The sequence below is a fragment of the Jaculus jaculus genome, chromosome 18 (genome assembly GCF_020740685.1).
Source record: "Jaculus jaculus isolate mJacJac1 chromosome 18, mJacJac1.mat.Y.cur, whole genome shotgun sequence".
NCBI classification, from domain to species: domain Eukaryota; kingdom Metazoa; phylum Chordata; class Mammalia; order Rodentia; family Dipodidae; genus Jaculus; species Jaculus jaculus.
The window spans coordinates 53244592-53260313 of record NC_059119.1 but is presented as its reverse complement, the minus strand read 5'-3'; the positions used below and the strand labels follow the sequence as shown (position 1 = coordinate 53260313).

Sequence of the window (15722 nt, the reverse complement as noted above, 5' to 3'; positions counted from 1 at the left end):
TGACCTTGACTGCAGTAAACGCCATCACCACCACCACCACCAAAACCACTATCATGTGACGCAAGAGTCACTTTTGATGTCAGAGCAAGCAGTTCATCAGGAGGATTTAGTAACTATGAATACATGTACATCCACACTAGGACTCCTGAATAAACAAAGCAATGCTCAAAGAACTGAAAAGGAATAGAGAGCAGTACAGTAACACTAGGAGACTTGAATATGCCACTTTCAACACAGAGCAGATGATCCAGACAGAAAATCAATAAGGAAGAAGCAGTCTTGAGCAACACTATAGGCCAGATGGACCAAACAGACAGGTACACAACATCTAACCCAATAGTAACAGAATACACATCTTCCCCAAGCACACAAGGGACATTCTCCATGATAGATTATATGTTCAGTCACAAAACAAGCTTTGATTGAAACCATATCATCTTTTGATATACACTTGTATGAAAGTAGAAATAAATAGGAGGATGACAATTTACCAAAAATGTTTTAGGATAGAAAGTCAACTGCAGGTTCAATTCCTCAGGACCCACGTAAGCCAGATGCATGAGGTGGTACTTGCATCTGCAGTTCCTTTGCAGCCACTGGAGGCCCTGGCACACCCATTCTCCCTCTCTACCTGCCTCTTTCTGTCTCTCTCTCTCTCATATAATAGATAAATAAAAAAGAATATCATTACTTGTAGTGAGTAGAGATACAAATATCTTCTTGCAAACAGTAACACCAAAATTAATCAGGCTTGGGCTGGAGAGATGGCTTAATGGTTAAGGCACTTTCCTGCAAAGCCAAAGGACCTAGGTTCAATTCCCTAGTACCCACATAAAGCGGAGTTCATTTGCAGTGACTGGAAGCTCTTGCATTGTCTATCTCCCTCCCTCTCTCTAATAAATAAAATAATTAAAAAAATTTAAATCGAGTCCATCAGCATGTCATCATGGATGATGGAAGAGGAGAGAAATAACATCAAAATAGAAGAGGGTCTGGTGGGAAAGAAGGGGTTCAGTGAAACAGAGATGGGGAGGGGCAACAAAAGAAAAGTCATGGCCGGGGATCATGAACAAAATACTTTAGGTTCAGATATGAAAATTGTCAATTAAACATATTAACTCAGAATGGGTTTTCATACTTACTTTCTCATTGCTGCCACAAAGCATATGGCCACAGGCAGCGTGTGGAAGGCACTGGGCCCTAATTCCCAAATTGCCACCAGCTGGGGACCTAGCGTTCAGATCGCCTGAGTTTATGGAGGGCGCCTAACCCAAATCGCCAAATTCCACCCCCGGCCCAATAAACTGATAACTACCCATGATATGAAATGCATGCATTCAGTTTCTCTAAGGGAGGGGAGAGAGTTGATAGAAACTAACTCTTTTTCCTTTGAGACTGGCATTTTTGTTTTGTTTTTAGAAGTAGGGTCTCACTCTAGCCCAGGCCGACCTGGAATTCACTATGGAGTCTCAGGGTGTCCTCGAACTTACGGTGATCCTCCTACCTCTGCCTCCCGAGTGCTGGGATTAAAGGTGTGCACCACCATGCCTGGCAAGATTGGCATTTTTTTTTTATGCGAGAGAACAAGGGTAAGAGAGAGAGGATTGGCGTGCCAGGGCCTCTGCAGTCAAGCTGCAGACCCTTCTGCGCATGCGCAACATTGCGTGCTTGCGTTGCTTTCTGTGTCTGGCTTACATGGAATCTGGACTGTCAAACATGAGTCCTTAGGACTTTGCAGGCAAGCGTCTTAACCACTCAGCCATCTCTCCAACCTGTCAGTAATTTTTGTTTTTTTTTTTTTAGGTATGATCTTGCTCTAGCTCAGGCTGACCTGGAATTCACTATGGAGTCTCAGGGTGGCCTCTAACTCACCGTGATCCTCCTACCTCTGCCTCCCGAGTGCTGGGATTAGAGGTGTGTGCCACCACGCCCTGCTTGTCACTAACTTTTATTAAGCATCAGCTGTGGGCTAGGGTCTGTGTCATGTTTGCTCAGTCAGTCTTAAAAGACAGTTCTGTGAAAGTTGTCAATCACCTGTTTTACAAAGAGAACACACACCCTGAAAGTGGTTGAATCTGTTGTTTTAACACAGTTGGTTCCAAAGCTAATATTGTGGTTCATACTCTTCATAAGCTGCTGCTAATATGCACATGTTAAATGCATTCCCAAGTTTGCGTGTGCGTGTCTGTGCGCATGCGCGTGCACATAGGTGCACACTTACAATTTAAAAAACTCAACGGAGGGCCGGGTGTGGTGGTGCACATTTTTAATTCCAGCACTCAGGAGGCAGAGGTAGAAGGATCGCTGTGAGTTCGAGGCCACCCTGAGAAGACATCGTGAATTCCAGATCATCTGGGTTAGAGTGAGTCCCTACCTTGAAAAACCAAAACAAACAAGCAAACAAACAAACCTCAATGGTATTCAGATTAGTTGAAAAAAAAAAAACAATCATACTAGAGGAGGAAGAAAGCTTAGAGCTGCTCCCTACAGCGATGAGAAACAATCCTACCTTTCCCAGTCCAGGGCACTGCAGACCAGGTGTGAATTCACACGATTACACCCATTGCTCTTCAGACAGCATCTGGTTTGACTGTATTGGCCTGAGGTCTGAATGTGGTGACCAGAGCAAGCTTAACCAACAGCAACTGGCGGCCTGTCCCCGTGGCATGGTGCTCCCTGTGGAAAAGAGACCACAGTGTGTTCAGGGGTTGTCACCAGTGAGGTGACAGCTGTGTTCACTTACACATGAGGTGGTGGCTCAGGAACAAGGCATAGACGGGTGCTGGTTCCTGACTGCCTCTCTTTCTTACTCTCCAATGGTGGCATCTCGTCACCTTTCTTACCTTTGCAGGGGACGAGGGGAAGAAACGTCTCTGCTTGGTGGTTCTCCTGTCTTCCGCTAGAGAAGGAAGGTAAAGGAGCAGAGGGGAAGGAGGAGGAGGAGCAGGGTTGGAGGAAAAAACTCAGCTAGTGTTGAAATCCTTCACAAGCCATGTGAAATCACACCCCTGTTTGGCCTGAAGTCTTGACTATGTGCTGCAATGGTTGTGAGAAGCTAAGAACTCCTGGTTTTAAAATTGGAAGCACTTTGTTATTTATTTTTTTAAAATATATTTTATTTATGTATTTCTTTGAGAGAAAGAGGTAGAGAGAGAGGGCACACCAGGGCCTCCAGCCACTGCAAATGAACTCCAGAGGCATGCGCCCCCGTGTGCATCTGGCTTATGTGGGACCTAGAGAATTGAACCGGGATCATTTGGTTTTGCAGGCAAATGCCTTAACCACTAAGCCATCTCTCCGCCCTTGTTGTTTATTTTTTTATACGCTTTGTAAACACAATGTAATTGCACCACTAAAGGCGATTTGGGAATTAAGTCAAAACAGCAGAGATCATCCACCACCTCACCCAAAGACAAGTCAAATTTCCCCTTTCACACGGGATCATTTTTGTTTAGGCATTCGTATCTCTGGTTCATTCCAATGCCACTTCGATTCTTGAACTTCCTGTAGAATGTTCTCTATTTCTGGCATGGGTTGAATCTGTCTGACTTGTCATTGAACTTCCGTCTTTGCCTCAAAGCAATCATGTATTTGTAATTCTAAAAGCCCAGTTGTTTGGGATTGTTCAGTTTTTTTTTTTTTTTTTTTTAATTTGGTTTTTCGAGGTAGGGTCTCCCTCTAGCCAGGATGACTTGGAATTCACTATGGAGTCTCAGGGTGGCCTGGAACTCACAGCGATCCTCCTGCCTCTGCATCCCGAGTGCTGGGATTAAAGGCGTGCGCCACCACACCTGGCTCTGTTCAGATTTTTTTTTTTTTAAAGCAACACAAATAATAATAGAAGCTGACACTAATATAGTCTCTTCACTTAATCCTCCTATGAGATAAATGCGCTATTCTGTCCACATACTATCACTTGGAAAAAATGGTATTCATAGAGTATAAATAACTTTCCAAGGGCTCATTGCTGGCAAACGTGAGGCCAGGGTGCAGATTCATACTGTTTTGCTCCATAAAGAATATACTGTGAGGGCTGGAGAGATGGCTTAGCACGTTCTGAAGGGAAGATACAAACAAAGCATGGCTTTCACACTGCTCGGGTGCTTTCATTTATTTATTTCTTGAAATAAATAAACTTATTTAGTTCTTGAAATAAGATCTCGTGTAGCTCAGGATGACCTTGAAGTTTCCATGGAGGCTAAGAACTCCTGTTCCTCCTGCCTCCACCTACCAAGTGCTGAGATTACAGGCATGCACTACCATATTTGGCTTGTGCTATACTTTGTGTGTGTATGTGTGTGTGTGTGTGTGTGTATGCACACATATGTGTGAGAATGCATATATGCATGCATGTACAGATAAGAGGACAACTTCAAGTGCTATTCCTCAGGCTCAGTTCATCTTTTTCTTAAATGCTGTATTCATTTATTTGAGAGTGACAGACAGACAGAGAGAGGAGGCAGAGAGAGAGAATGGGTGCTCCAGGACCTCCAGCCACTGCAAATGAACTCCAGATGTGTGCGTCCCCTTGTGCATCTGGCTAACGTGGGTCCTAGGGAATCGGGCCTCAAACCAGGGTCCTTAGGCTTCACAGGCAAGTGTTTAACTGCTAAGCCATCTCTCTAGCCCTGTCCATGTTTTTTTTGAGACAGGATCCCTTGCTGGCCTAGAACTTGTCAAGTAGGTTAGACTGGCTTACCAGCAAGCTCCAGGGATCCAGTGTGATATTTGTTTATTAAACATTCTTGCTCTCAGTTGCTTTTGTTTATTAGCTTTTAGCTGAGTATGTTTGCTTGGGGTCAAAGATGGAAGTTCAATGACAAGTCACAGAGATTCGACCCATGCCAGAGATAGAAAATCTCATCACAGGAAGTTTGAAGAAATGATAGTGGAGCAAATCAGTAACAAGAGTTTCTAAGCAAGAATGTTCTTGTACAAGAGTGGAAATGTCCTTTGGGTTAGGACAGTGGGTGACTACTGGTGTGCCAATTTAATTTCCAAATCTTTTTTTAAACTAAATTATTATATTTATTTATGGACATAAAGAGCCAAGGGGAGGGCTGGAGGGATGGCTTAGCAGTTAAGGCGTTTGCCTACAAAGCCAAAGGACCCAGGTTTGATTCCCCAGGACCAAGATGCACAAGGGGCACATGCATCTGGGAGGCCCTGGAGCACCCATTCTCTTTCTCCCTCTTTCTCTGTCAAATAAATAAATAAAAATAAAATATTAAAAAAGAGAGAGAGAGCCAAGGGAAGGGCACCCACGTGGTTTGAGAGCCCACATGGAGGGCCGGGAAAAACTGTGGAGAGGACAGAAAAGAAAGTTCAGGCCAAGTATGGTGGCTCACGCCTTTAATCCCAGCACTCGGGAGGCAGAGGTAGGAGGATCACCATGAGTTCGAGGCCACCCTGAAACTCCATAGTGAATTCCAGGTCAGCCTGAGCTAGAGTGAGACCCTACCTAGAAAAACAAAACCAAACAAACAAACAAACAAAAAGTTCAGAGAACTCTTGCCATGTGGAAAGTAAGGGCTAAGAAGGTTCTTCCCTCACCTTGGGTCCAACTGGGCAGAGTCGAGGGGAAAGACACCAGACACTGGAGTTCACGAGTCGTCAGGCAGCCCAGAGCTAATTTCTAAATCTATCTGATTCAGAGGTTTGAAGACAAAGAATGAGAAGCAGAGTATGTAAAAATGGCATTCGTAATTTTTTGTTTGTTTGTTTTTTGTTTTTCCAAGGTAGGGTCTCACTCTAGCTCAGGGCTGACCTGGAATTCACTCTGTAGTCTCAGGGTGGCCTTGAACTCATGGCGATCCTCCTACCTCTGCCTCCTGAGTGCTAGGATTAAAGGCATGCGCCACCACGCCCGGGGGCATTGATAATTTTTAAAGTGAAAAATAACTTTCAAGGTATTGATTGTGTATTAAAGATCTGAAATGTACCTGAGGGCATACTGCAGTTGGTAGAGTGCCTGCCTGATGTGCCCGGAGCCCTGTGTTCAGTCCCCAGCGCTGCATAGAACTGGGAATGGTGGTGCATGTTGGTGCTCAGGGGGTGAAGGCAGGAGGATTAGAAGTCTCAGAAGTTCAAGGTCATCATACTTGACTACATAGTGATCTTGAAAAAAGCCTCTGGTTATATGACACTCTGTATCAAAAAAAATGCTAAAATTGCTGGGTGTGGTGGCGCACGCCTTTAATCCCAGTACTCGGGAGGCAGAGGTAGGAGGATCGCCATGAGTTCAAGGCTGCCCTGAGACTACAGAGTGAATTCTAGGTCAGCCTGGGCCAGAGTGAGACCCTACCTTGAAAAGCAAAACAAAACAAAAATGCTAAGATCATGGATCTGTTTACATATGCAATATGAAACTTAACTCCCAGTTTGATTTTTTTTTAATTTTTTTTTGTTCATTTTTTATTTTATTTATTTGAGAGCGACAGACATAGAGAGAAAGACAGATAGAGGGAGAGAGAGAGAATGGGCGCGCCAGGGCTTCCAGCCACTGCAAACGAACTCCAGACGCGTGCGCCCCCTTGTGCATCTGGCTAACGTGGGACCTGGGGAACTGAGCCTCGAACCGGGGTCCTTAGGCTTCACAGGCAAGCGCTTAACCACTAAGCCATCTCTCCAGCCCCCAGTTTGATTTTTTAAAATAAAAGAAAAAAATTATATAGATAGATATGTACAATTTGCAAGCAGAGACAGACAGACAGGCAGAGAGAATAGGTACTGCCGGACCTCTTGGTACTGCAAACAAACTCCAGACACCCACACCACTTTGTGCATCTGGCTCTACGTGGGTGCTGGGGAATTGAACCCAGGTTGTCAGGCTTTGTAAACAAGTGCCTTAACCACCGATCCATCTCTCCATCACCCTGTTTGCTTTTTAATATATTAGAAAATTTACTTCTCATTTTATTTCTCCTGGGCAGTGTTCACTCCTTAAGCCTTTCCCTGCTTTTTATTTTCTTAAATATATGTTTTATTTATTTATTGGAGAGTGAGAGAGAGAGGCAGATAGAGAGAATGGACACGCCAGGGCCTCTAGCCACTGCAGATGAACTCCAGGTACATGCCCCGCCTCTTGCATCTCGGTTACATGGGTCCTGGGGAATTGCACAGGCAAGTGCCTTAACCACTAAGCCATCTCCCCAGCCCCCTCTCCTTGCTTTTGACAGTGCCGAGTGCATGGGCTTGCCTTCCAGCCTTTGCTGTTGACCATCTGATGCCTTCTAAGTTAGCAGCAGCCATGAAGTCTACCGTAGTTGCCTCACTCTGGAATGAAATCTCTCCGAAAAGAACATGGCTTCAACTCTTCCACAGGACCCTGTGATGCAAAAAAAAAAAAAAAAAAAAGAAAGAAAAAAGAAAAAAAAAATCTTGATTTTTCTGCGTGTGAGCCAGTTGCCCTTAAAATGTTTTCTGGAACAATGCAGACTGGCGTGGATTTGTCACTAGTGACCCTTAGGCATTGGTACTGCTGCTGCCATCGACTGTTATGGACACATCCCTTAAATGTCATATATTGGGAAATTCACAGCCTTTGCTCACAAGGAACTTGGATCGTCAATAGGGAAGCTGGTTTTCTGATCTATTAAGGAACAACAAATTTGGACTACGGAACCAAGGTGTGAGCCTTCACCTCCAACTCCGGTAGAGAATCAGAAAAGAGTTTGTTACATAGCTGCAGCGTTTGGGGACAGTGTGTGTGTGTGTGTGTGTGTGTGTGTTTCAAGGCAGAAATCTGGAGGCCTTAGTAGGCTTTGAAATGCTTTAAGGTGAGTGTGGTACATGTAAGAAGATCGCCAAATGGGGCAGATCACATCCAGGGAATACTGCTGAGAAAGACAGAGGTAGCCACTGGGAACCAGTGCCAGGTAATTTTATATGAGGAGGTGGCCAGAGATAGATGAGAGATTTCAATAAACGCAAGCCACTCATCGGTTCTTGCATAGGGACGTGACAGCCAGGCAATGAAACCTCAGTCTTATGCTCTGAAAGACCACGAGAGAATTTCTCATCCTCTGATCATCAGAGTTTGAAACTGGCACATTGGCAGAGTATTAAAGTGATTTAATAAATAAGTACATAGCACGTATATGTGCCAGGCACTTTATTTTTTAAATAAATGCAGAATCATGTCATAGCTAATAAAGCTGTCACTTACAGTCATCAGCTTAAAGCAACATAAACTGATGGTGGCGGCAGGACATGTCTATAATCCAAACACTTGGAAGACAGAGCCAGGATTGCATAAGTTCAAGGCAAGCCTGGTTTACATGAGCAAGTTCCGGGCCAGCCAGAGCTACATAAGTGAGACCCTGTCTCAAAAATAAAAACAAATCAAAAATATATATAAATAAAATGTAACGGCTCAGGTGGTGGCTCAGTGGTTAAAGACACTTGCTTACAAAGCCTGGTGGCCCAGGTTCAATTCCCAAGACCCACATAAAGCCAGATGCACAACGTGGTGGGCATATATATGTGGAGCCCATTTGCAGCAGCAAAAGGCCACGGCATGCCTTTTCTTTCTGTCTAATCCAAATAAAGAAATATGAATATTTTTAAAAAAAGAAACTTTTAAAAAGGTCTGGAGGGATGGTTTTAGTGGTTGAGGTGCTTGCCTGCAAAGCCCAAGGACCCAGATTTGATTCTCCAAGACCCACGTTAGCCAGATGCACAAGGGGGCGCATGCGTCTGGAGTTTGTTTGCAGTGGCTGGAGGCCCTGTCACACCCATTCTCTCTCTCCCTCTCCTTCTTTCTCTGTCAAATAAATAAATTTAAAAAAGCCAAAATATTAGATAAAAAACTTTAAAAAATATAGCAATATAAATTTATGATATGGTCAAAGGTAGGTAGATAGAGCAGATATCTTAAGGGTCTTTGCATTCTGGTGGGCTTTGGAGTCCCTAGAAATGCTGGGCCTTCACGCAGCAGTGGCAGAAGCATGGGCTGAGGTGTGAGGCCGAATGGAGGTCAGCTAGCCATCTCTTCAGGGGTGGGGTGACGGGAATCCTGCACAGAGGCTGAGAATGGAGAGGAAATATGACAAGCGATGGTCGAGTCACTGCTTGGACCACCATTGCGTGTTGCTGCTTATCATGGGTTAATCAATCTGTGATGGCCATTTAAGGTATAGACTCTTGCTGTGTGACAGTGGCCTGTGTAACGAACATGGGAAATGGCCAAGATTTATCTCACAATCTGGCGTTGACAGCGACCGAGTGCTTCCACCAGGCCACATCCTAGGCTAAATCCTGTGACACTTTTTCTTTCCTCACCACCGTCCCCCACCCACCGATGAAGTCTCTGCCATCATTTACAGGCAAGGAAACTCGGGCTCAGGTGAAGTAATTTGCCAAAGGTCACACGGTTGGGATTCAAACCCAAGTCCTGTCTGCCTGGAAGGCCTTTAAAGCACCACCTATAAGGTCTCACTGTTAACGGCTAATACGGACTTTTTAGAGCATCTTGCTCCGTGTCTTGTGTTTCTCCTCCAGTGTGGGTTTCTGTGACTCATCTTGGAACTGGTTCATTCCCCGCCCCCCAGCGCCTTAGCATTAGAAACTATAGCCATTCACCAACCCAAAGCTCTGAGCCTCACCTTAGTGCAATATGTTTATTTATCTAGCTTAGTCTATGGCTTATCTCATCATTACAGTGGCTCTGCTTGGCTCTTTAAGAAGCTAATTAATCACTAAATATAGACCACAACTTGTTCTTTTCAGCCCTCTGCATGCTCCTTCCCCACATTGTGCGAGGCCATCTGGTGCAATGAGCTCATGCGTTCTGTGTTTCTTCGCGGAGAGCCAGACTCATCACTGTAAGCCCAGAGAGCCAGCGGGACTTCTGAGGGTGGCTCTGAAAGCACTGGGATCTAACGCCTCCTTGTGGATTTTCCCAGAATCACTCCTTAACATAACCACAGCACTTTTGTCTTTATGCTAATATACGTAGAGTGTATGTGTAGACTTGTCTGGTTTTTCTTCTTTTGATCAGTAGGGCAAACTTTGTGCTGGAGAGATGGCTTAGTGGTTAAGGCGCTTACCCGCAAAGCCAAGGAACCTTGGTTTGATTCCCCAGGACCTCACGTAAGCCAGGTGCACAAGGTGACATCTGCATCTAGAGTTCGTTTGCAGTGGCTGAAGGCCACTTTCTCTCTCTCAAATAAATAAATAAATATTTTAAAAATATGACTTACTTTTTCACTGGCTCACCATAGAAAAACTGAAGTCTTTCCCTGTGTGATTTTTGTCAAGTTCTATTTTGTCAGTGCAATGTGTATGTCATAGGAAGCCACACTTTCATCATACGCTTCCCCCTTCAAATCTTTCCGTCTTTCTGCTATGACAGTGGAACAAGTACTTAAGAAGAAGGACATAAAAGAGCTAGTGAGGGCTGAAGAGATGGCTTGGCGGTTAAGGCACTTGCCTGCAAAGCCAAAGGACCTAGGTTCAACTCCCCAGGACCCACGTAAGCCAGATGCACAAGGGGGCGCATGCATCTCGAGTTCATTTGCAGTGGCTGGAGGCCCTGGCACACCCATCCTGCCTCTCTCTCTTTCTCTACCTGCCTATTTCTGTATCTCTCTCACACAAATAATTAAATGAAAATAAAATAGTAAAAAGGACTAAAAAAGAAAAGAGGTAATGGCTGGTCCCTGACACTGCAGGTGAGCCACCCATCACTCTCACTTTCTCTTCTCATTCTGCTGAAATCTGTTATCATCATTTTGTTTTTAAGGCTCTGGAGCACTAGAACCACAGGACATTTTCTTGCAAACTCAGCTTGGAAGCTCCAGGCTCACCACTAGAGTGCTAATCTCAGGGATATTGGAGTGTTGTTTGTTACTATGCAGGGCTAGACCAAGACGCTCCTTCTACCTCCTGTCTCTCCTCGCTTCAGAGTTCTTACCATCTAAAGGTTGGGCTGAGGTCCTAGTGGGAAAGGAAAGGCCATTTGGTGATGTCGGCATCATTTATCTCATTCTTGACACGCACCTGGCCAGCTTCCCACCTTCTTCTTGCTATGCCCTCTGCCTGGTAGGAATTTGAAAGGAACCATACACTTCCCTCAGCACAGAGAAGATGTTCTAGGGCCAGTTCCTGTGAGTCTCAGAGAACTGTCTCTCCCATTCTACACCTCATCTCCAGCATGAAACAGCTTCTGAGAGACATAGGTAGGGAAAGGTAAAGTAGACCATGGGGCAATCCAGTGTCCAAACACTATGCATGAACAAAATCTTTGGTTAGGAATCACCTTTGTTTAAAAAAAAAAAAAAAAAAAAAAAAAAGCCCATGTTGGAAGTAAGCTGATTTTTTTTTTAAATTTCAAGTTGACTATATATTTTAGAACCATAGCTTTGGAAACTCTACAGAACTGATAGGGATTTATAAAAAGTTAATGAATTCTAGCTTTTGTGAGTAGAGTTTGGCTAACAGCATATGCATTAAAGCTTGGTTATTTCTTGTACTATTAATCTCTCTGAACTTCACATTTTTCTGCTTAGTAGAAGTAAAATAGATTTTTGTAGAATGCTTTTCCTGTGTCTTTGAGAAGATCAGATGGTTTCTGTTTCCTGTGTCATTGATACATTATACTGCATCAATTGATCTGTCTGCAGTGAACCAACCTTGCATTCCTGAGATAAATCTCAGTCGGTCATAATGTGTAACTCTTTTTGAATGTTGCTAGATTCAGTTTGATAGTATTTTGTTAAGGAATTTTCTTATATATTTATGATGTCTTTGGTTTTTCAACCCGAGAAAGACCATCCTCATAGAGTGAGTTAGGAAGTACTCCCTCCACTTTTTTTTTTTTTTTTTTTGATGAATATGAAGTATTGAAGTCCTCTGAAAGGTTTGGTAAAACTGACCAGTGAAGCCATGTAGACTTTTTCTTGAGGGAAATTTTTTTTTTTTACTAAGTTGATTACAAATTCAGCCTCCTTACTTTGTTACAGATAGATTTAGATCTTCTATGATGTCTTCAGTTAGTCTTGGAGTTTGTGTCTTTCTAGGAATTTGCTGTTTCATGTGCCTTATTTAATGTTTTGGCATGTAAGTTTTCACACTAGCCTCATATTTCTTTTTTATTTCTATAAGCTTGATTTCCTCCTTTTACTGTCCATGTTTTTTTTAATTCACCTTATAGTTATACTTACTTAGATTCTGTCTGTTGTAGCCAGATTCACATTGCTAGACAAACACTTTCTTCAGGCTGACAGGATCCAGGGAAAACACCATCAGTGGTGAAGAAGCCGGCTCCCTTCCTCAGATCACAGCAGGGGACACGGTCAAAGAGTCAGCAAACGTTCAACGGCAACAAGCGTGAGCAGCCAGAGTTCCAGCTACACTCCATATACCTTAGGGCAAGACTTGATATCTGCCCCCAGTGACATATCTCTTCCCCAGCAGGGTTCTGCCCACTGAACACTCCAGTTTCAAGTCTGAGTCTATGGGACTGACTGTACATTCAAACCATACACCACCCATTAGAGATTAGTTTCTCCCCCCTTTCTGTCTGTCTGTCACTCTCAAATAAATAAATAAAAATAAAAATACTATAAAAAAACAAAAAACAACAATATATATATGTGTGTGTGTGTGTGTATAGATATAGATAGCTATAGATATATTAAGAGAAGATAATGTCTTCCTTCTTTCAACTTTTTAAAAAAATTTTTTTTGTTTATTTAATTTATTTATTTGAGAGCAACAGACAGAGAGAGAGAAAGAGGCAGAGACAGAAAGAATGGGCGCATCAGGGCTTCCAGCCACTGCAAACGAACTCCAGACGCATGCGCCCCCTTGTGCATCTGGCTAACGTGGGACCTGGGGAATTGAGCCTCGAATGGGGGTCTTTAGGCTTCACAGGCAAGCGCTCAACCACTAAGCCATCTCTCCAGCCCACCTTCTTTCAACTTTTGACATTACCCTTTCATTCAAGATCTAAACTTCAAGCCAGTGACATTCCGGACATGAATTTTACTAGCTGTCTGAGGGTTAAATAGACTTTTGTCTGGTTATATAATTACTACATAAACCGCCATGTAGACGTTTCTTTATGTGGAAATGTCTTCTGGTTTCCAAACAATACGCTTTCTGATAATTTTTTTTTTAATGTAACCCATTTGTAGGTTTGAGACTTGGTTAAATTTAGGCATGTAATTTACATGTTAATTTAAAGTTCTAGGCTGGTTTTCTCCAACGATCTAAATACCTTTAGGCCATTTTCCCTTGAGTAGTTTTGTGTTTGGGTCATACAAATCCACTATTGAAAAGCATTTAGGGACACACACACACATACACACTTATAAAATTTAATGCCTTCAAAAATAGGAAATTAGTAAAATTTTTCTGTCATATTTTAGGCTTTTGCTGCTATGTCTTGCCTCTGAATCATCATACTGTTCTATCCCTTCTCCCATTCAATCTGGTTTAGGATAAATTATTCTGCCTTGGGCTCCAGAATTCTATTACAAATGAAAGACTAGTGAATCGCGTTTCTTATTCCCTTCAAGGTATTGCACAACGATGCACGGCTATCAAGTACCACTTTTCTCAGCCAATCCGTTTAAGGAACATCCCTTTCAATTTAACCAAGACGATACAGCAAGATGAATGGCACCTGCTTCGTAAGTATTTCTGGGGAAGAACCCGACAGGAAATGATGTTTTACCAAGCAAAAAAAAAAAAAAAAAAAAAGGCCTCCCCATCAACCTCTTAGGTTTGGACTCAAAGCTTTTATTCTGTTTGTCTTTGGATCCACTTGAATTCTGTCTGACACTCCAAGGATCAGTACCCTGTATGGCTTGTTTACAAGCCAAGTGTGGAAGAGTCCGGTGTGAATCTCTGTGAGACAGTGCGGTGTGTCTGTCTGCCCCGGTGGGTGGTACTTGTACATACCAAGTGACTGAATCTTTTCACCGAGTCACAAGGTACAAAGATCTGCCCTTTTCACTTGTCTTGTAAGCCAAGAAGATTCTGCCTTCATTGCCCTTGTTTTCGTTTTGGTTACACAGGATTTATTTTAACTTCGGTGCTAAGCTCAGACCATAGTATTTTTGCTGACACACCTGAAAGTGTGTGTGATAATTTTCTCAGAGAGGGTCTGTTGCTTGGACATCTCAACGAAAGGAACAAGGGTTTATTTTGTTGTTGTTTTGTTTTGTTTTTGCTATCAGGAAAATGTGAAAATCTAGATAGGACCATGTAATGTGCAATCACAGAGGGTCGATATTTACTTGAAAATTGTTGATTTTGGATGCTTGGTAATAGGTGACACCTAAAAATAAGACACTCAACTCTTGTCAACGTTTCCTTGAGTCACAGGACGATAATAACATTTTATTTCCAAAAGGACTTGTCTGGCCAGTTAGAGAGGAAAATAAAATCATCACAGGGTCTTCTAACAGTCCCTTGTCCCATTAACTCTAAAAGTTTGTTATACCCCAGCCAGGCAATATTTGAGCATTTTCCTCTTCTTTCTTTCTTTCTTTCTTTCTTTCTTTCTTTCTTTCTTTCTTTCTTTCTTTTTTTTTTTGAGGTAGGGTCTCACTCTACCCCAGGCTGACTTGGGATTCACTATGGAGTCTCAGGGTGGCCTTGAACTCACGGCGATCTTCCTACCTCTGCCTCCTGAGTGCTGGGATTAAAGGTGTGCGCCACCACGCCCAGCTTCCATCTTAATTTTTGGGGGGAGGGATTCTCACAGAGGGGCTTTTGGCAGTCTCACCACAGTTCTTTCTAAGAACGTCATGCTTGGTGGTCTATACCACACTAACTAGATAAAGTTAACATGTCTGGAACTAATGTTCACTCATGGCTTGTGCCTGGCTCTTGAAAGGCTGCGAGATTATCGTGGCTGCACTATTATTGCAGTTTTCTGTTCTGATAGAACTATGTTCAAAATGCTTATGCCCATAATATGAAACTAAATATCCTGAATTTTCACCATTTCTGGACCCTTGCTTTGTGACGTTACACTTCCTTTTCTGGGCAGAGACATCCTGCTTTAGTTTAGATTCACGAGTAGAAAGCTCTGAGCTGGAAATGAGGAATGCCTTTTAAGAAAGCAGGGCAGTCTGCCTGTGGGTAAGATGCTAAGGCCAAGACCAGAAGCCCCCAGTAACCCAACTTCCTTCATGCGGTGCCAGTAGGATCCCGAGGAGCTGTACAAACACAGAGCGAGGTGGCAGCTACCTGGGCACTTCCTTGATTATTTTCCTTTTTATTGACAGCTTCCATAAATCATGATAACCCCTTCCTCTCCCCCCACTTTCCCCTTCACAAATCCACACTCCATCCTATCCCCTCCCTCTCTCCATTAGTCTCTTTTGTTTTGATGTCATCATCTTTTCCTTGTATTATGAGGGTCTTGTGAAGATAGTGCCAGGCACTGTGAGGTCATGGATATCGAGGCCAACCTCTGTCTGCTCAGTTGCATTGTAAACAGTCCCGGCCTTCCTTTGGCTCTTAACATTCTTTCCGCCACCTCTTCCACAATGGACCCTGAGCCTTGGAGGGTGTGATAGAGAGATGTTTCAGTTGTGAGCACTCCTCCATCACGTCTTCTCAGCACTAAGGTGGCTTTTGGGTCATCTCAGTGGTTACCACCATCTGAAAAGGGAAGCTTTTCTAACTGAAAGCGAGAGTAGCATTAATATATGAATGTGAACATTAAGTAAAGTGCTTACAGGGCAGTTTGGTGAGATTAACAT

At 43.3% G+C, this 15722-nt stretch overlaps 1 protein-coding gene across 1 annotated transcript in view; it reads left to right on the top strand.

Annotated features, from left to right (window-relative positions):
* Positions 1-15722, top strand: part of Tmem178a (transmembrane protein 178A) — a 66267-nt gene that overhangs the window by 34424 nt on the left and 16121 nt on the right. Inside the window, exon 2 of the mRNA XM_004660112.3 lies at positions 13524-13637. Within this exon, the coding sequence (XP_004660169.1) occupies positions 13524-13637 (114 nt within the window). The remainder of the gene's footprint in view (positions 1-13523; positions 13638-15722) is intronic.